The 20,482-nt window shown below is 42.1% G+C and overlaps 1 protein-coding gene across 1 annotated transcript in view; it reads right to left on the bottom strand.

Annotated features, from left to right (window-relative positions):
* Positions 1–13,318: 13,318 nt before the first annotated feature.
* rad51c (RAD51 paralog C) overlaps positions 13,319–20,482 on the bottom strand; it is a 31,869-nt gene continuing 24,705 nt past the window's right edge. The window contains exons 9-10 of the mRNA XM_084177953.1: positions 18,249–18,309; positions 13,319–13,692 (exon numbers count right to left, since the gene is read on the bottom strand). Coding sequence (XP_084034079.1) covers positions 13,567–13,692; positions 18,249–18,309 — 187 coding nt within the window. The 3' untranslated portion in view covers positions 13,319–13,566. The remainder of the gene's footprint in view (positions 13,693–18,248; positions 18,310–20,482) is intronic.

Raw genomic sequence — 20,482 nt, 5'->3', positions numbered from 1 at the left:
GGGCACTCTGTTCACAACATTGACATCAGCAAACCATTCGCCCACACAACGCCATACACGTGGTCTGTGGTTGTGAGGCCGGTTGGACGTACTGTCAAATTCTCTAAAACAACACTGGAGGCGGCTTATGGTAGAGAAATGAACATTCAATTATCTGTCAACAGCTCTGGTGGACATTCCTGCAGTCATCATGCCAACTGCATGCTCCCTTAAAACTTGAGACATCTGTGGCATTGTGTTGTGTGACAAAACTGCATATTTTAGAGTGGCCTTTTATTGTCCCCAGCACAAGGTGCACCTGTGTAATGATCATGATGTTTAATCAGCTTCTTGATATGCTACACGTGTCAGGTGGATGGATTATTTTGGCAAAGGAGAAATGCTCACTAACAGCGATGCAAACAAATTTGTGCACAATATTTAAGAGAAATGCGCTTTTTGTGCGTATGGAACATTTCTGGAATATTTTACATGTTGCATTTATATTTTTGTTTAACATATCATATGGACAGGGCCATTAATCTGAGATAACACAGCACTCTAAATGTATGGTGTTCATCAGCAGCTCAGAACTACATGGTTTAAATGTGTATATACAGTGAGGGAAAAAAGTATTTGATCCCCAGCTGATTTTGTACGTTTGCCCACTGACAAAGACATGATCAGTCTATAATTTTAATGGTAGGTTTATTTGAACAGTGATAGATAGAATAACAACAAAAAAATCCATAAAAATGCATGTCAAAAATGTTCTAAATTGATTTGCATTTTAATGAGAGAAATAAGTATTTGACCCCTCTGCAAAACATGACTTAGTACTTGGTGGCAAAACCCTTGTTGGCAATCACAGAGGTCAGACGTTTCTTGTAGTTGGCCACCAGGTTTGCACACATCTCAGGAGGGATTTTGTCCCACTCCTCTTTGCAGATCTTCTCCAAGTCATTAAGGTTTCGAGGCTGACGTTTGGCAACTCAAACTTTCAGCTCCCTCCACAGATTTTCTATGGGATTCTATGGGACTGGCTACGCCACTCCAGGACCTCAATGTGCTTCTTCTTGAGCCACTCCTTTGTTGCCTTGGCCGTGTGTTTTGGGTCATTGTCATGCTGGAATACCCATCCACAACCCATTTTCAATGCCCTGGCTGAGGGAAGGAGGTTCTCACCCAAAATTTGACGGTAAATCTGCTTTCCCAATGAAAAATAGTTAGAAAACTCTAACATTAATTTTATGGAAAAGAGATGTATGTTTCTGGACGATGCACCATGCTGCCTTGACGACAAAATGACTGAGTAGCACAAATTACTGTTCGATTTGAGAATGGCGCTCCCCCTTCCCGCTTTCGCCCGTGAGGGGCCTTTTCCCGGTGCTCAGCATAATCGAATCCGCCCATTGAAATCGTGTTTTTCTTAATGAGCTACAGAAAATACATGGGGAATCGATTAGTTCAATCGCTCTAAGATATACAGGTAACTGCCAAAATAAAGGTAACAATTGAGTAAATGAGGGATACATTTACATTTTAGTCATTTAGCAGACGCTCTTATCCAGAGCGACTTACAGTTAGTGAATACATATTTTTTTATACTGGCCCCCCGTGGGAATCGAACCCACAACCCACAAAGTATATTGAAAGCAGGTGCTTCCATACAGCTGTGGTTCCTGAGTTAATTAAGCAATTAACATCCCATCATGCTTAGGGTCATGTATAAAAATGGCCAGTTGGCCATTATTTTGGCTACCATGGATAGAAGAAGAGATCCCAGTGACTTTGAAAGAGGGCTCTCAAAGGATCATAGGGGGTTTAAAGCAATGATTTATATACACTTGATGACTGACAGGGGGCACTGTTTTGAAGCCACCGCACCTCCATTTTTAAACCCCCCCCACCATAGTAAATAAGATTTTGGAAGCTATAGAAATGCATTTATTGATCTCTACATTCGTTTTTGCCACGTTTATTATATTACAGACACCTTAATGCATACTTTTCATTATATTATGCGAACTCAAATAAAATAAAAAATAAGAAACAACATTTCTCTTAAAGTAGATTTTTTTATAGAGTACTAATGGTACTGTCCCCACTACAACAACAAATACTTAAATACATGTAATTTTGTCATCAAAACTTTTAATTGAAATACTGTGGAATTCCTTTCATTCCTATGGAGGACTGCTTCTGCTGTAGTCTTCCGTAGCTCAGTTGGGTGAGCGTGGCACTTACAACGCCAGGGTTTTTGGTTCGATTCCGATGCGGGACCAGTATGAAAATGTGTGCACTCACTAATGTAAATCGCTCTGGATAATAGCGCCTACTAAAATATATCAAATCTGGCCGACTGGTGGCTTCAACGCCTGTCATTGGCCAACGCATAAGCAATCCAGTGTTTATATACATCATTGGTGTGCGTGTGTCCCAGATCTCAACCCAATAGCGGAGGTGCCTAAAGATGCCGTCCCCCATGCACTTACCACACATTTCTTGTTTTGCTAAATTCGCCATACTGTACATTGCGCTCCTTTACTCTTTTTTTGTTTATTGTAATCAGCAGAGTATACTAGATCCCAATTTTAGCTTCAAGACGCCAGCAAATAGAAAAAAATAATGTTTATTGTTCTGATTTATTGGCACATTTAACCATATCGCGCGACGTAGTTTAAAAAGTCTGTGGATAGTGCTAAAACAATGACGTCATATCTAAATTCTGCCATCTTTATGCACGTTCGCCATTGAACACTTATCGGAGATTCTGGAGTGGCACCCGAGACAGCGTTTTCTACCACCATCAACAAAACACCAAAATATGTAATGTCTCGTGGAAGAATGGTGTCGCATCCATCCAGTAGCGTTCCAGACACTTGTAGAATCCAAGGGAGGACGAGTGTCCCCTCTCATTGAAGCCACGGGTGTTCGAGGCCGACCGCGGTACTGCAGGCATTGTTAGCAGAAAACAGGATCCCACATTATAGTGAATGAGCAAATGGGAATCGTCGTGGTCAATCTTCATGTAAATACAAATATTTTTAGAAGACAGTCATGATACCAATAATTGATTCTAATACACCAGATGTATGTCCTTGAACCGATTATTTTAAAAACACAGAAGTTATAAGGGTAATTTAGTTGCTAATGGCAGCCTGCAGTACAAGGTAGGCCTTCAACTAGAGTTCAGGCGTCTGCAAGCTTCCCATCCGAAACAGTTCAGAACTGTTCGTGCATATACACTACATGACCAAATGTATGCTCGTCGAACGTCTCATTCCAAAATCACGGGTATTAATATGGAGTTGGTCCCCCCTTTGCTGCTATAACAGCCTCCACTCTTCTGGGAAGGCTTTCCACTAGATGTTGGAACATTGCTGTGGGGACTTACTTCCATTCAGGCACAAGAGCATTAGTGAGGTCGGGCACTGATGTTGGGCGATTAGGCCTGGCTCACAAAGGTGTTCGATGGAGTTGAGGTCAGGGCTCTGTGCAGGCCAGTCAAGTTCTTCTACACCGATCTCAACATACCATTTCTGTATGGACCTCGCTTTGTGCACAGGGGGCATTGTCATGGTGAAACAGGAAAGGGCCTTCCCCAAACAGTTGCCACAAATTTGGAAGCAAAGAATCGTCTAGAATGTCATTGTATGCTGTAGCGTTAAGATTTCCCTTCACTGGAACTAAGGAGCCTAGCACAAACCATTAAAAACAGCCCCAGACCATTATTCCTCCTCCACCAAACTTTACAGTTGCCACTATGCATTTGGGCAGGTAGCGTTCTCCTGGCATCAGCCAAACCCAGATTCGTCCGTCGAACTGCCAGATTAGGGCTGGGCGATATATCAAATTAATTCAGATGTATGTTTTTGCGAGACATTCCAAATGCCTGTATAACAAAAATCAAGGTTTTGTTATTTGTCGTTTTTATGAGCGTTGATCTCCGCTTATTTTCATGTTATTTTTTGTCTTGTCGCTTTTGCTCCTTCTGTGCAACTTCACATTTACCCCAGATAACTTTATATAATGATGTGATGCTCATGTCTCCGCCCTCACAATGGGAGTCGTCCCAAAGGCGGGCAGGCAGGTGCCAAGTTTAGGTCCAAAATAAATCCATAGAAACACATTGGGCTTATTTTGGCGAGAGTGAAACCTCTCGTTTCGCCTCTTCCACTCTACTCACACACACACACACATATCACACACCAAGCCCCTCCCCCTGCCACTCACAACAACAAAGTTGAGAGATCACTTCTTCGTCTCTGACCAGCAGTTTCAACTCGCGATTTGCATTTGAGGTTTGATCCAACAGAATTGGTCACATGGACACCGAAACACATTGAGACATTATTTTACTGTAACAGAGAAGTTGTTAACCGTTTTTATGGCTCAACTACTCAAATTGCGCTCAGAACAGGAGTATCAATGAACATTGGTTCTGGAAAATGAATGCTCAGTTTGTCACGCTTGTCATTGCAGTACAGCTATAGCAGCATTTCAGCCAAAGACTGTTATACTAGCTAAAAATATGCATTTGTAAAAGAAATTGGCAACTCGTTCTCATTCAGAGAAATAAGGTAGGCCACTTGATTTCAACATCTGAACAAAGTGGACAGGCTAGCATGCTGTTTACACAGTTGGAGACGGAGAGAAGGGTGTGTTCATAACAATTCAACCGTTCTGCCTTAGCTAGCAAATAGATCCAAGTTGGCTAAACTTGAAATATAAAGATTAGCTAGCTACTCACTAGCATGTGGGCTTGTGCTTTTCTATAATGCCTGCTACAAGAAGTTAGTTATTATTAGTGAATGTGCATTATGAATGATTCTGGATAAATTTGTAACAAAAAGGGCCTTTTCATAGACGGAATTGAAAGCCAGATCAGTGATTATTGCAAATAAGCAGCTATTTAAAATAATTAGCGGGTATTATGGTTGTGGAAGGCTTATATTTAGTTTTGGTATAATTTCCCAATCTCTGAATTAATTTGATAATTGCTGACTGTTTGAAATGCAGTGTATTTTACTTAGATGTACAGCAAAACTTATTTAGAGAAAACATTTTAAAAATTGTCGATTTTTAGGACATATCGCCCAGCCCTATGCCAGATGGTTAAGCATGATTCATCACTCCGGAGAATGCGTTTCCACTGCTCCAGAGTACAATGGCGTCGAGCTTTACATCACTCCAGCCGATGCTTGGCATTGCGCATGGTGAGCTTAGGCTTGTGTGGCTGCTCGGCCATGGAAACCCATTTCATGAAGCTCCCGACAAACAGTTCTTGTGCTGACGTTGCTTCCAGAGGCAGTTTGGAACTCTGTAGGAGTGTTGCAACCGAGGACAGACAAATTTTACACATTACACTCTTCAGCACTCGGAGGTCCCGTGGCTGAGCCGTTGTTGCTCCTAGACGTTTCCACTTACAGTTGACCGGGGCAGCTCTAGCAGGGCAGAAAGTCACTGAGCTCTTCAGTAAGGCCATTCTACTGACAATGTTTGTCTATGGCGATTGCATGGCCGTGTGCTCGATTTTATACACGTCAGCAACGGGAGTGACTGAAATAGCCGAATCCAATAATATGAAGGTGTCCACATACTTTTGTGTATACACACACACACACACACACACACACACACATGCATATATACAGTTGAAGTCTGAAGTTCACATACACCTTAGCCAAATACATTTAACTCAGTTTTTCCACAATTCTTGACATTTAATCCTAGTAAAAGTCCCTGTCTTAGGTCAGTTAGGATCACCACTTCATTTTAAGAATGTGAAATGTCAGAATAATAGTAGAGAGAATGATTTATTTCAGCTTTTATTTCTTTCATCACATTCCCAGTGGGTCAGAAATTTACATACAGTGGGGGAAAAAAGTATTTAGTCAGCCACCAATTGTGCAAGTTCTCCCACTTAAAAAGATGAGGCCTGTAATTTTCATCATAGGTACACGTCAACTATGACAGACAAAATGAGATTTTTTTTCTCCAGAAAATCACATTGTAGGATTTTTAATGCATTTATTTGCAAATGATGGTGGAAAATAAGTATTTGGTCACCTACAAACAAGCAAGATTTCTGGCTCTCACAGACCTGTAACTTCTTCTTTAAGAGGCTCCTCTGTCCTCCACTCGTTACCTGTATTAATGGCACCTGTTTGAACTTGTTATCAGTATAAAAGACACCTGTCCACAACCTCAAACAGTCACACTCCAAACTCCACTATGGCCAAGACCAAAGAGCTGTCAAAGGACACCAGAAACAAAATTGTAGACCTGCACCAGGCTGGGAAGACTGAATCTGCAATAGGTAAGCAGCTTGGTTTGAAGAAATCAACTGTGGGAGTAATTATTAGGAAATGGAAGACATACAAGACCACTGATAATCTCCCTCGATCTGGGGCTCCACGCAAGATCTCACCCCGTGGGGTCAAAATGATCACAAGAACGGTGAGCAGAAATCCCAGAACCACACGGGGGGACCTAGTGAATGACCTGCAGAGAGCTGGGACCAAAGTAACAAAGCCTACCATCAGTAACACACTACGCCGCCAGGGACTCAAATCCTGCAGTGCCAGACATGTCCCCCTGCTTAAGCCAGTACATGTCCAGGCCCATCTGAAGTTTGCTAGAGTGCATTTGGATGATCCAGAAGAGGATTGGGAGAATGTCATATGGTCAGATGAAACCAATATATAACTTTTTGGTAAAAACTCAACTTGTCGTGTTTGGAGGACAAAGAATGCTGAGTTGCATCCAAAGAACACCATACATACTGTGAAGCATGGGGGTGGAAACATCATGCTTTGGGGCTGTTTTTCTGCAAAGGGACCAGGACGACTGATCCGTGTAAAGGAAAGAATGAATGGGGCCATGTATCGTGAGATTTTGAGTGAAAACCTCCTTCCATCAGCAAGGGCATTGAAGATGAAATGTGGCTGGGTCTTTCAGCATGACAATGATCCCAAACACACCGCCCGGGCAACGAAGGAGTGGCTTCGTAAGAAGCATTTCAAGGTCCTGGAGTGGCCTAGCCAGTCTCCAGATCTCAACCCCATAGAAAATCTTTGGAGGGAGTTGAAAGTCCGTGTTGCCCAGCGACAGCCCCAAAACATCACTGCTCTAGAGGAGATCTGCATGGAGGAATGGGCCAAAATACCAGCAACAGTGTGTGAAAACCTTGTGAAGACTTACAGAAAACGTTTGACCTGTGTCATTGCCAACAAAGGGTATATAACAAAGTATTGAGAAACTTTTGTTATTGACCAAATACTTATTTTCCACCATGATTTGCAAATAAATTCATTAAAAATCCTACAATGTGATTTTCTGGATTTTTTTTCTCATTTTGTCTGTCATAGTTGACGTGTACCTATGATATAAATGACAGGCCTCTCTCATCTTTTTAAGTGGGAGAACTTGCACAATTGGTGGCTGCCTAAATACTTTTTTTCCCCCACTGTACACTCAATTAGTATTTGGTAGCATTGCCTTTAAACTGTTTAACTTGGGTCAAACGTTTCGGGTAGCCTTCCACAAGCTTCCCACAATAAGTTGGGTGAATTTTGGCCCATTCCTCCTGACAGAGCTGGTGTAACTGAGTCAGGTTTGCAGGCCTCCTTGCTCGCACACGCTTTTTCAGTTCTGCCCACACATTTTCTATAGGATTGAGGTCAGGGCTTTGTGATGGCCACTCCAATACCTTGACTTTGTTGTCCTTAAGCCATTTTGCCACAACTTCGGAAGTATGATTGGGGTCATTGTCCATTTGGAAGACCCATTTGCGACCAAGCTTTAACTTCCTGACTGATGTCTTGAGATGTTGCTTCAATATATCCACATAATTTCCCTTCCTCATGATGCCATCTATTTTGTGAAGTGAACCAGTCCCTCCTGCAGCAAAGCACCCCCACAGCATGATGCTGCCACCCCTGTGCTTCACGGTTGGGATGGTGTTCTTCAGCTTGCAAGCATCCCCCTTTTTCCTCCAAACATAACGATGGTCATTATGGCCACAGTTCTATTTTCAGACCAGAGGACATTTCTCCAAAAAGTATGTGCAGTTGCAAACCGTAGTCTGCCTTTTTTATGGCAGTTTTGGAGCAGTGGCTTCTTCCTTGCTGAGCGGCCTTTCAGGTTATGTCAATATAGGACTTGTTTTACTGTGGATAAAGATACTTTTGTACCTGTTTCCTCCAGCATCTTCGCAAGGTCCTTTGCTGTTATTCTGGGATTGATTTGCACTTTTCGCACCAAAGTACGTTAATCTCTAGGAGACAGAACGCGTCTCCTTCCTGAGCGGTATGATGGCTGCGTGGTCCCATGGTGTTTATACTTGCGTACTATTGTTTGTACAGATGAACGTGGTACCTTCAGGCGTTTGGAAATTGCTCCCAAGGATGAACCAGACTTGTGGAGGTCTACACATTTTCTTCTGAGGTCTTGGCTGATTTCTTTTGAAGGCACGGAGTTTGAAGGTAGGCCTTGAAATACATCCACAGGTACACCTCCAATTGACTCAAATGATGTCAATTAGCCTATCAGAAGCTTCTAAAGGCATGACATCATTTTCTGGAATTTTCCAAGCTGTTTAAAAGGCACAGTCAATTTAGTGTATGTAAACTTCTGACCCACTGGAATTGTGATACAGTGAATTATAAGTGAAATAATCTGTCTGTAAACAATTGTTGGAAAAATTACTTGAGTCATGCACAAAGTAGATGTCCTAACCAACTTGCCAAAACTATAGTTTGTTAACAAGAAATTTGTGGAGTGGTTGAAAAACAAGTTTTAATGACTCCAACCTAAGTGTATGTAAACCTCCGACTTCAACTGTATACACACATACACACACTACCGGTCAAAAGTTTTAGAACACCTACTCATTCAAGGGTTTTTCTTTATTTTTACTATTTTCTACATTGTAGAATAATAGTGAAGACATCAAAACTATGAAATAACACATATGGAATCATGTAGTAACCAAAAAAGTGTTACACAAATCAAAATATATTTTATAGTTGAGATTCTTCAAATAGCCACCCTTTGCCTTGATGACAGCTTTGCACAATCTTGGCATTCTCTCAACCAGCTTCACCTGGAATGCTTTTCCAACAGTCTTGAAGGAGTTCCCACATATGCTGAGCACTTGTTGGCTGCTTTTCCTTCACTCTGCGGTCCGACTCATCCCAAACCATCTCAATTGGGTTGAGGTCGGGGGATTGTGGAGGCCGGGTCATCTGATGCAGCACTCCATCACTCTCCTTCTTGGTAAAATAGCCCTTACACAGCCTGGAGATGTGTTGGGTCATTGTCCTGTTGAAAAACAAAACGATAGTCCCACTAAGCCCGAACCAGATGGGATGGCGTATCGCTGCAGAATGCTGTGGTAGCCATGCTGGTTAAGTGTGCCTTGAATTCTAAATAAAATCACAGTGTCACCAGCAAAGCACCCCCACACCATAACACCTCCTCCTCCATGCTTTACAGTGGGAAAAACACATGGAGATCATCTGTTCACCCACACCGCGTCTCACAAAGACACGGCGGTTGAAACCAAAAATCACCAATTTGGACTCCAGACCAAAGGACACATTTCAACCGGTCTAATGTCCATTGCTCGTGTTTCTTGGCCCAAGCAAGTCTGTTCTTCTTATTGGTGTCCTTTCGTAGTGGTTTCTTTGCAGCAATTCAACCATGAAGGCCTGACTCACACAGTCTCCTCTGAACAGTTGATGTTTAGATGTGTCTGTTACTTGAACTCTGAAGCATTAATTTGGGCTGTAATTTCTGAGGCTGGTAACTCTAATGAACTTATCCTCTGCAGCAGAGGTAACTCTGGGTCTTCCATTCCTGTGGCGGTCCTCATGAGAGCCAGTTTCATCATAGCGCTTGATGGTTTTTGCGACTGCACTTGAAGAAACTTTCAGTTCTTGAAATGTTCCGTATTGAAAGACCTTCATGTCTTAAAGTAATGATGGACTGTCGTTTCTCTTCGCTTATTTGAGCTGTTCTTGCCAAAATATGGACTTGGTCTTTTACCAAATAGGGCTATCTTCTGTATACCCCCCCCCCCTGTCACAACACAACTGATTTGCTCAAATGCATTAAGGAGGAAAGAAATTCCACTACTTAACTTTTAAGAACGCACAGCTGTTTCTTAAAGTCCCGTGTAGCTCAGTTGGTAGACCATGGCGCTTGCAACGCCAGGATTGTTGGTTCGATTCCCACGGAGGACCAGTATAAAAAGAAAAAAATGTATGCACTCACTGGAGTCGCTCTGGATAAGAGCGTCTGCTAAATGACTAAAATTTAAAATGTAATTGAAATGCATTCCAGGTGACTACCTCATGAATCTGGTTGAGAGAATGCCAAGAGTGTGCAAAGTTGTCATCAAGGCAAAGGGTGGCTATTTGAAGAATCTCAAATATATTTTGATTTGTTTAACACTTTTTTTGTTACTACATGATTCCATATGTGTTATTTCATAGTTTTGATATCTTCACTACTAATCTACAATGTAGAAAATAGTAAAAAGAAAAGAAAAACCCTTGAATGAGTAGGTGTTCTAAAACTTTTGACTGGTAGTGAGTGTGTGTGTGCGCATGCATGCATACATACATACATACATACACACACACACACACACACACACACACACACACACACACACACACACACACACACACACACACACAGTGAGGGAAAAAAGTATTTGATCCCCTGCTGATTTTGTACGTTTGCCCACTGACAAAGACATGATCAGTCTATAATTTTAATGGTAGGTTTATTTGAACAGTGATGGTGTTCTTGGGGTTGTACTCATCCTTCTTCCTCCAAACACGGCGAGTGGAGTTTAGACCAAAAAGCTCTATTTTTGTCTCATCAGACCACATGACCTTCTTCCATTCCTCCTCTGGATCATCCAGATGGTCATTGGCAAATTTCAGACGGGCCTGGACATGCGCTGGCTTGAGCAGGGGGACCTTGCGTGCGCTGCAGGATTTTAATCCATGACGGCGTAGTGTGTTACTAATGGTTTTCTTTGAGACTGTGGTCCCAGCTCTCTTCAGGTCATTGACCAGGTCCTGCCGTGTAGTTCTGGGCTGATCCCTCACCTTCCTCCCGATCATTGATGCCCTACGAGGTGAGATCTTGCATGGAGCCCCAGACTGAGGGTGATTGACCGTCATCTTGAACTTCTTCCATTTTCTAATAATTGCGCCAACAGTTGTTGCCTTCTCACCAAGCTGCTTGCCTATTGTCCTGTAGCCCATCCCAGCCTTGTGCAGGTCTACAATTTTATCCCTGATGTCCTTACACAGCTCTCTGGTCTTGGCCATTGCGGAGAGGTTGGAGTCTGTTTGATTGAGTGTGTGGACAGGTGTCTTTTATACAGGTAACGAGTTCAAACAGGTGCAGTTAATACAGGTAATGAGTGGAGAACAGGAGGGCTTCTTAAAGAAAAACTAACAGGTCTGTGAGAGCCGGAATTCTTACTGATTGGTAGGTGATCAAATACTTATGTCATGCAATAAAATGCAAATTAATTTCTTAAAAATCATAATGTGATTTTCTGGATTTTTGTTTTAGATTCCGTGTCTCACAGTTGAAGTGTACCTATGATAAAAATTAGACCTCTACATGCTTTGTAAGTAGGAAAACCTGCAAAATCAGCAGTGTATCAAATACTTGTTCTCCCCACTGTATATATATATATATATATATATACACACACACACACACACACACACACACAACCGTTCAAAACTTTGGGGTTTTCGAAAGAAAAGCAATTTTTTGGTCCATTAAAATAACATAAAATTGATCGGAAATACAGTGTAGACATTGTTAATGTTGTAAATGCTATTGTAGCTGGAAACGGCTGATTTTTTTATGGAATATCTACATAGGCGTACAGAGGACCATTATCAGCAACCATCAGTCCTGTGTTCCAATGGCACGTTGTGTTTGCTAATCCAAGTATATCATTTTAAAAAGGCTAATTGATCATTAGAAAACCCTTTTGCAATTATGTTAGCACAGCTGAAAACTGTTGTGCTGATTAAAGAAGCAATAAAACTGGCCTTCTTGAGACTAGTTGAGTATCTGGAGCATCAGCAATTGTGGGTTCATTTACAGGCTCAAAATGGCCAGAAACAAATAACTTTCTTATGAAACTCGTCAGTCTATTCTTGTTCTGAGAAATGAAGGCTATTCCATGCGAGAAATTCCCAAGAAAATGAAGATCTCGTACAACGCTGAGTACTACTCCCTTCACAGAACAGCGCAAACTGGCTCTAACCAGAATAGAAAGAGGAGTGGGAGGCCCCGGTGCACAACTGAGCAAGAGAAACAGGCGCCTCACAGGTCCTCAACTGGCAGCTTCATTAAATAGTACCTGCAAAACACCAGTCTCAACGTCAACAGTGAAGAGGCGACTCCGGGATGCTGACCTTCTAGGCAGAGTTGCAAAGAAAAAGCCATATCTCAGACTGCCCATCTTAATCTTTTCTTTTTATTGGCCAGTCTGAGATATGGCTTTTTCTTTGCAACTCTGCCTAGAAGGTCAGCATCCCGGAGTTGCCTCTTCATTGTTGACGTTGAGACTGGTGATTTGTGGGTACTATTTAATGAAGCTGAAAACCGTTACACTATGTTTGTTTTGGCCTTCGGCAAAGGTTTTTTCTGCTGTTCATACACAAAAATAATTTGAGGCAAGCTAAAGTTCGGAAGCCGAAGTCGACGCCCCATCGTCATTGATTGGTCAACAGTAGGGATTCTTCAATTAAGAACTTGTCATTCAACGATTGACGACTCGTTTTCATGCACATTTTTTCACTTGAGAAATACTGCACCAAACATCCTAGTTTGATGTAAAATTGTGCGACTAAGATCTTAATTCTGACTATTTTGAGGAAGTGTATCCTGGCTACGGTGTTTCAAGCTAAGGTCTTTTCATGCGAAGGTCTGCGAGCACACTCGTTCGGTTCGCCTAGCCAAGTTCGCCTAGGCGGCAGCCAAACCAAAGCATGCGGAAGGGAAGCCTTTACTCAATGAGAGGGGGCAGCACTGAGCTAGCCTGCAACGGCACTTCCTGGAGCAACTCAAACTGAGCATGTTATGCCTCCATGCGACGCCATCTTAACCGACTTAATTTGTCTTCAATGCGCTATTGAGTCTTCACATAGGAATTAATGGTGTCACGTGATCGATGGCTTTGTCCATTCATACAGTATATACAGTCATTGGTAGAATTTATGCCAAGGCGCATTGAAGCTGTTCTGGCAGCTTGTGGTGGCCCAACGCCCTATTAAGACACTATGTTGGTGTTTGTTTCCTTTATTTTGGCAGTTACCTGTACATGATAGTATAAAATGCAGTAATTACAGGGCAGCTATTGACAGAGGCAAATATTGTATTTCAACTCAGTGTAAATACTGTACATTGTGTTGAGCAAAGTATTCAGCAACAAAGAACTGTGCAGACAAGAGTATATTGGGTTTTGTTCTCCTAAGTATATTACCTTTCAAACAAAACAATATTTCACATTCATGGTCTACAACCACTCATTTCCTACATTCTTGTAGACTGGTCCTCTTCCATCCGGGGACGCTTGCTCAAGCTTCCCGATTGGCTCACAGAGGGGTCAGCTGAGGCCTTTGGTTGGTCTGAGGGGGGCGCGTCTCGAAAGCCTTGACCCTGGAGTGAAGAATTGTCCAAAGATAAAGCATACCGATTTATTCCCTCAGTGGGGTTGTATAAATCAGTTAACAACAAAATTATTATATAAAATCAGTCAAAGTAAAAACATTTCTAGGTGCATTACATAATATATTAAGATAAAACTCATGACAGACATGTAGAAATTAGGTTTCTAAAAGTACATAACCATAAGCAACGTCAAATATGTTATGAAACTTTAATAGCGCTCTACGTGGCTGGTAAATGATGTTTCCCTATGGGGTGCAATACCTTAGATTGCTCTGCAGGTCTGAGCTTTTTCCTTCTACTCAGTATTTTGTGTGTGTATTATGGACATTTGTAGCGATAGCCACCAAGAAGGTTTAGATCATGAAATCAAATGTTATTGGTCACATGCGCCGAATACAACAAGTGTAGACTTTACCATGAAAAGCTTACTTACGAGCCCTTTCCCAAAAATGCAGTTAAAAAGTTAGAAAATAGATCAAAAGAAAACAGTAACACAAAATAACTATAACAAGGCTATATAAAAGCTACATACAAGGAGTTCCGGTACTGAGTCAGTGTACTGGGGTACGAGATAGTTGGGATGACTGAGTGAGGTAATATGTACATGTAGGTTTGGTTAGGTGATTATTTGAAGTACTATGTACATGTAGTTAGGGGTGAAAAGCAGAAAGTCTGGATAGCCATTTGATTAACTGTTCTGGAGCCTTTTGGTCCCAGACATGGCACTCCAGTACCGTTTCCATGAGGGAGGAGAGAGAACAAACTAACTTGGGTGGCTGGAATCTTTGACAATTTTTAGGGCCTTCCTCTGACCACCTGGTATAGTGGTCCTAGATGACAGGGAGCTTGGCCCCCGTGATGTACTGGGCTGTACGCACTACCCTCTGTAGCACCTTGCGGTCGGATGCCGAGCAGTTGCCATTCCAAGCGGTGATGGAGCCAGTCAAGATGCTCTCAATGGTGCAGCTGTATAACTTTGAGGATCTGAGGGCCCATGCCAAATCTTTTCAGCCTCCTGAGGGTGAAGAGGCGTTGTCGCGCCCTGGATTTTTGCCTACCCTCACCACCTGGGGGCGGCCCGTCAGAAAGACCAGTATCCAATTGCAGAGGGAGGTGATTAATCCCAGGGTCCTTAGCTTAGTGATGAGCTTGTAGGGCACAATTGTGTTGAATGCTGAGCTGTAGTCAATGAACAGCATTCTCATGTAGGTGTTCCTTTTGTCCAGGTGGGAAAGGGCAGTGTGGAGTGCAATAGAGATTGCGTCATTTGTGGATCTGTTTGGACTGTATGCTAATTGGAGTGGGTCCAGGGTGTCTGGGATGATGGTGTTGATCTGAGCCATGATCAGCATTTCATGGCTACAGATGCGAGTGCTACGGGGCGATAGTCATTTAGACAGGTTACCTTGGCGTTCTTGGGCACAGGGACTATGGAAGTCTGCTTGAAACATATGGGTATTACAGACTGGGCCAGGGAGTGGTTGAAAATGTCAGCGAAGACATGTGCCAGCTGGTCAGCGCATGCTCTAAGTACGCGTCCTGGTAATCCGTCTGTCCCTGCGGCCTTGTGGATGTTAACCTGTTTAAAAGGTCTTCCTCACATCGGCTACGGAGAGCGTGATCACACAGTCGTCCAGAACTGCTGGTGCTCTCATGCATAGTTCAGTGTTTCTTGCCTCGATGCGAGCATAGAAGGCATTTAGCTCGCATGGTCGGCTCGCGTCACTGGGCAGCTCGCAGCTGGGTTTCCCTTTGTAATCCATGACAGTTTGTAAGCCCTGCCACATCCGACGAGTGTGAGAGCCGGTGTAGTAGGATTAGATCTTAGTCCTGTATTGACACTTTGCCTGTTTGATGGTTCGTCAGAGGGCGTAGCGGGATTTCTTATAAGCGTCTGGATTTGTGTCCCGCTCATTGAAAGCGGCAGCTCTAGCCTTTACGGATGTTGCCTGTAATCCATGGCTTTTGGTTAGGGTACGTACGGTCACTGTGGGGACTACGTTGTCGATGCACTTATTAATGAAGGGGTGACTTACAGTACCAGTCAAAGGTTTGGACACACCTACACGTTCAAGGGTTTTTCTTAATTTTTTAAATTGTAGAATAATAGTGAAGACATCAAAACTATGAAATAACACATATGGAATCATGTAGTAAAAAAAAAAAAAAGTATTAAACAAATCAAAATATATTTTATATTTGAGATTCTTCAAATAGCCACCCTTTGCCTTGATGACAGCTTTGCACACTTGGCATTCTCTCAACCAGCTTCACCTGGAGTGCTTTTCCAACAGTCTTGAAGGAGTTCCCACATATGCTGAGCACTTGTTGGCTGCTTTTCCTTCACGCTGGGGTCCGACTCGTCCCAAACCATCTCAATTGGGTTGAGGTCGGGGGATTGTGGCGGCCAGGTCATCTGATGCAGCACTCCATCACTCTCCTTCTTGGTCAAATAGCCCTTACACAGCCTGGAGGTGTGTTGGGTCACTGTCCTGTTGAAAAACAAATGATAGTCCCACTAAGCCCAAACCAGATGGGATGGCGTATCGCTGCAGAATGCTGTGGTAGCCATGCTGGTTAAGTGTGCCTTGAATTCTAAATAAATCACAGACAGTGTCACCAGCAAAGCATCCCCACACCATAACACCTCCTCCTCCATGCTTTACGGTGGGAACTACACATGCAGAGATCATCCGTTCACCCACACCGCGTCTCACAAAGACACAGCGGTTTGAACCAAATATCTCCAATTTGGACTCCAGACCAAAGGACAAATTTCCACCAGTCTAATGTCCATTGCTTATGTTTCTTGGCCCAAGCAGGTCTCTTCTTATTATTGTATCCTTTAGTAGTGGCTTCTTTGCAGAAGGTTGACCATGAAGGTCTGATTCACACAGTCCCCTCTGAACAGTTAATGTTGAGATGTGTCTGTTACTTGAGCTCTGAAGCATTTATTTGGGCTGCATTTTCTGAGGCTGGTAACTCTAATGAACTTATCCTCTACAGCAGAGGCAACTTTGGGTCTTCCATTCCTGTGGCGGTTTCATGAGAGACAGTTTCATCATAGCGCTTGATGGTTTTTGCGACTGCACTTGAAGAAACTTTCAAAGTTCTTGAAATGTTCCAGATTGACTGACCTTCATGTCTTAAAGTAATGATGGACTGTCGTTTCTCTTTGCTTATTTGAGCTGTTCTTGCCATAATATGGACTTGGTCTTTTACCAAATAGGGCTCTCTTCTGTATACCCCCCCACCTTGTCACAACACAACTGATTGGCTCAAACGCATTAAGAAGGAAAGAAATTCCACAAATTAACTTTTAAGAAGGCACACCTGTTAATCTAAATGCATTCCAGGTGACTACCTCATGAAGCTGGTTGAGGGAATGCCAAGAGTGTGCAAAGCTGTCATCAAGGCAAAGAATCTCAAATATGAAATATTACTACATGATTCAATGTGCTATTTCATAGTTTTGATGTATTCACTATTATTCTACAATGTAAAAAAATAGTAAAAATAAAGAAAAACCCTTGAATGAGTAGGTGTGTCCAAACTTTTGACTGGTAGTGTATGTGGTAAACTCTTCAATTCCAATCTGTGCTAGCGAAACAGTCCTGTAGCTTAGCATCCGCTTCATTGGACCACTTCCGTATTGAGAGCATCACTGGTATTCCTGTAAGTTTTTGCTCGTATGCATGAATTAAGAGGATGGAGTTATGGTCAGAAATTAGGGGAAACTGATTTTAGTTTCCCTGCATTCAAATCCCCAGCCAGAACGTGCACCTTTTCAACTGTCCTGCCGATACAGCACGTGAATATAATTTTTATTGACTCCAAGTGAACCTGGCTTTCTTTCCACATGATTGCAGTCGAACAGAATGGGGGTCTTGTAAAAGGGAACTCAGTCACAAAGCCAATAGTGGTTGAAATGAGCAGACAACTTGCAAACCTCACCACAAGTGGCCTTGCTTGGCATTAAATGAAAGACCACGTGGGGCAGAGCTTGACCATTAGTACAACCTGATTATTCTCACACAGCCCCTGATAAATGGATGCTTTCATAACACAGCTAACAGAAGGACAGATACCAAAGTAGGGTCTATAGTGTTGGTTCATAGGGGTGTGTGGAGATGGATGAGCCTATTCTAATATAGTCTTAAAACTCAATTCAACCACAGCGTTTGGCATTGCAATATTTATTATACACAGTCATACATCAACATAGTGTATTTTCCCCCAGTAATCAAATTATATCCAAAATGGTTTTAGGGGCTGTAAACATTCCAGGAAGACTTCCATCACAGGGGCGATGCCTCCAGTTTTCCAGGTACACAATAGTTTGTACACAAAGTTGCATAAACAACATACATTTGGCCCAACTCCTTTCCTTCATTACCACTGGTTTGGAAGGACAAGATAGATAAAAGCAATTTGGTGGAAGTGGACTATCCAATCTTTTCACCTATCACTGATCATGAAGGACAGGAGATGGTGAAAGGAAGCCATTTGAGAGTGTTGGGAGACAGCCAGTGTTGTGTACTCACAGTTATCTGGTAGGGTACTGTGGCCTCCATTTGGCTGGGCGACTTGTACAGGGATGCCAGTCTAGGAGGAGGAAACAGGTGAGGACAGGTTACTAAACACATTTTTGTTTAGAACAAAACAAAAATGATAATTGATAATGGCCTGTGTCCCATAATGTACCTGCATTCCATACAGAACCAGGCTAATAATGACAAGCCATCTTTTAAATTAGCATGCCCTTGTGTTCTTACATTGATTTGGATAGATTTACTGTAACAGCAAAGAAAAGGGACTTAAAATAAAAAGAGCAAAATGTATTTATTGCACATTTCAAAGTGCCATGTGTTCTTTTCTGAAAAATCCTCTAGAGGGCAGAATAAAATAAAATATACTTGATACCAAAACTACACCACGGAGAAATAGAAAGCGGGGAGAAGGACTGAATTCCTCTAGTTTTTATTTATTTATAGAACATCCCATTGTTGTTTTTCAAAGTCCACAACAATGCATAAACCACAATGCATAAACCACATCAGGGGACCGGTGTAGTTAGCCTTTAATTAAAGTGTGCACCAGCCAAACAGTTGTGTGGCTAGAGGTTGTTCTGTAGAGCACTTGTGGAGTTTTCAAAATAAATGGACACTGGATTGAACCTACTCCGATGTGTTCTGCCTACAACAAAAGCCACTGTTCTAGAGTTTTTCCTATTAACACTATCAACGTTTCCCTTTACTGTGGCAATTGTGATCGAATCAACGCAATATTAGCCACTTTCAATGCAACATACCGAAACAAAACGAACTATGCAAGAGATTTTGTTGTAGGCAGAACGCATCGGAGTAGTATTCTATTGCATTGTCACACACTACTCAGCCCGTACTCTACACAGACCGGTGTGGCATAAACAATCAGAGCTGCAGTAGGCCTATATGCAAACAGACCATTGCCATATGTGGATCTGTGCCATTTACTTTGAACTGGACTGTGTTTACAGCATGAGCGGTCGTGAGTAGATGCGCTTGTTTTGAGATCAAAGCGAGAGCTACATGTAGCCACATGTTCATATCCTTTGCTAGTTAGTGAGTCATTAGCCCAGTTATATATAATTTGTAGTCAGCAATAGGGGAGTGATTGCTTCCTACGAGAGCACAACATTTATACATTTCTAGACATCTTTGAAAAGCGACTCAGGTAAAGAGCTTTTTTTTTGTCTTAAAAGGGGCAGTGTTGTATTTTGAGACAGGCTTGAATAAGCTAAGTAGCCAATAGGCAGAGGGAAGCATAATTTGTCTGATTCTCTGTAATAATGGTATGGGAATAATAATGCATTTTATTTTGTAAAGTGGTTTCTTGCATCAAACAACATTTTCAGGTACCTCCTTGTTTGAAGGACAAGTGGATAAACAGGTTAAGGCCTGCATTTTTTTTCTTCAAAAGTCTCATGGAATGTAGGCCTACATTGAACACCACAAATTGGCTGCTACTGTAGGCTGAATGATAGAACAGCTATTTCCATGTTAGAATATTATGGGATGCATTTTCTCCATTGTTTTTGGTGGTAGGCCACTCTGGTAGGGCTACATTATCATCAAATAACCACAGTCGCCTACATGGCCACTTAAAACTAACTTAAAGCAGGTACAGCCTCAGTGTCCACAGTAAACGCACGCTGGAAGTTGGACAGAATGTTGAGGGAAAATTGGTCCCAATAACCTGATGGAATTCCGTTAATTCTAACAATATGCTGTTCAGAGAATCAAATGTAGGATCATATGAATTTGGAGCATACACATTAAAAAGGCAATTTTCTTTCGATTATGGATACATTTAAGGAAAGTGATTCTGCATTCTTTGTCTTCGCCTTTACCAAAGATGGTGATTTGGAGTTTGTGTTATTATGATTACACCTTTTAGTTTTGTTTGGGGCTGATGAAAAAGCAGCCAGTTTGTACAAATGGTTCTGCATTCTATGTGCGTCCTTATGGAGCAGGTGTGTTTCTTGGAGCATTGCCATGTCAATATGGTTTCTTGCTAGGAGATCAAGACAGCTGGAACGTTTGATAGGACAATTTAAGCCTTTCAAATTCCAAGAGAGAATAGCTAGTGTTGTCAATGTTTTTCATATCAATTGTTATTTTTAATCTTGATAAGCCCATGGATGTGTAACAAAAAACAGGACATTTTACATTTACATTTTAGTCATTTAGCAGACTCTCTTATCCAGAGCGACTTAGTTAGTGAGTGCATACATTAT

Source organism: Coregonus lavaretus (genome assembly GCF_964263955.1).
Source record: "Coregonus lavaretus genome assembly, chromosome: 15".
Lineage (NCBI taxonomy): Eukaryota > Metazoa > Chordata > Actinopteri > Salmoniformes > Salmonidae > Coregonus > Coregonus lavaretus.
This window is presented reverse-complemented; position numbering and strand designations above follow the sequence as displayed.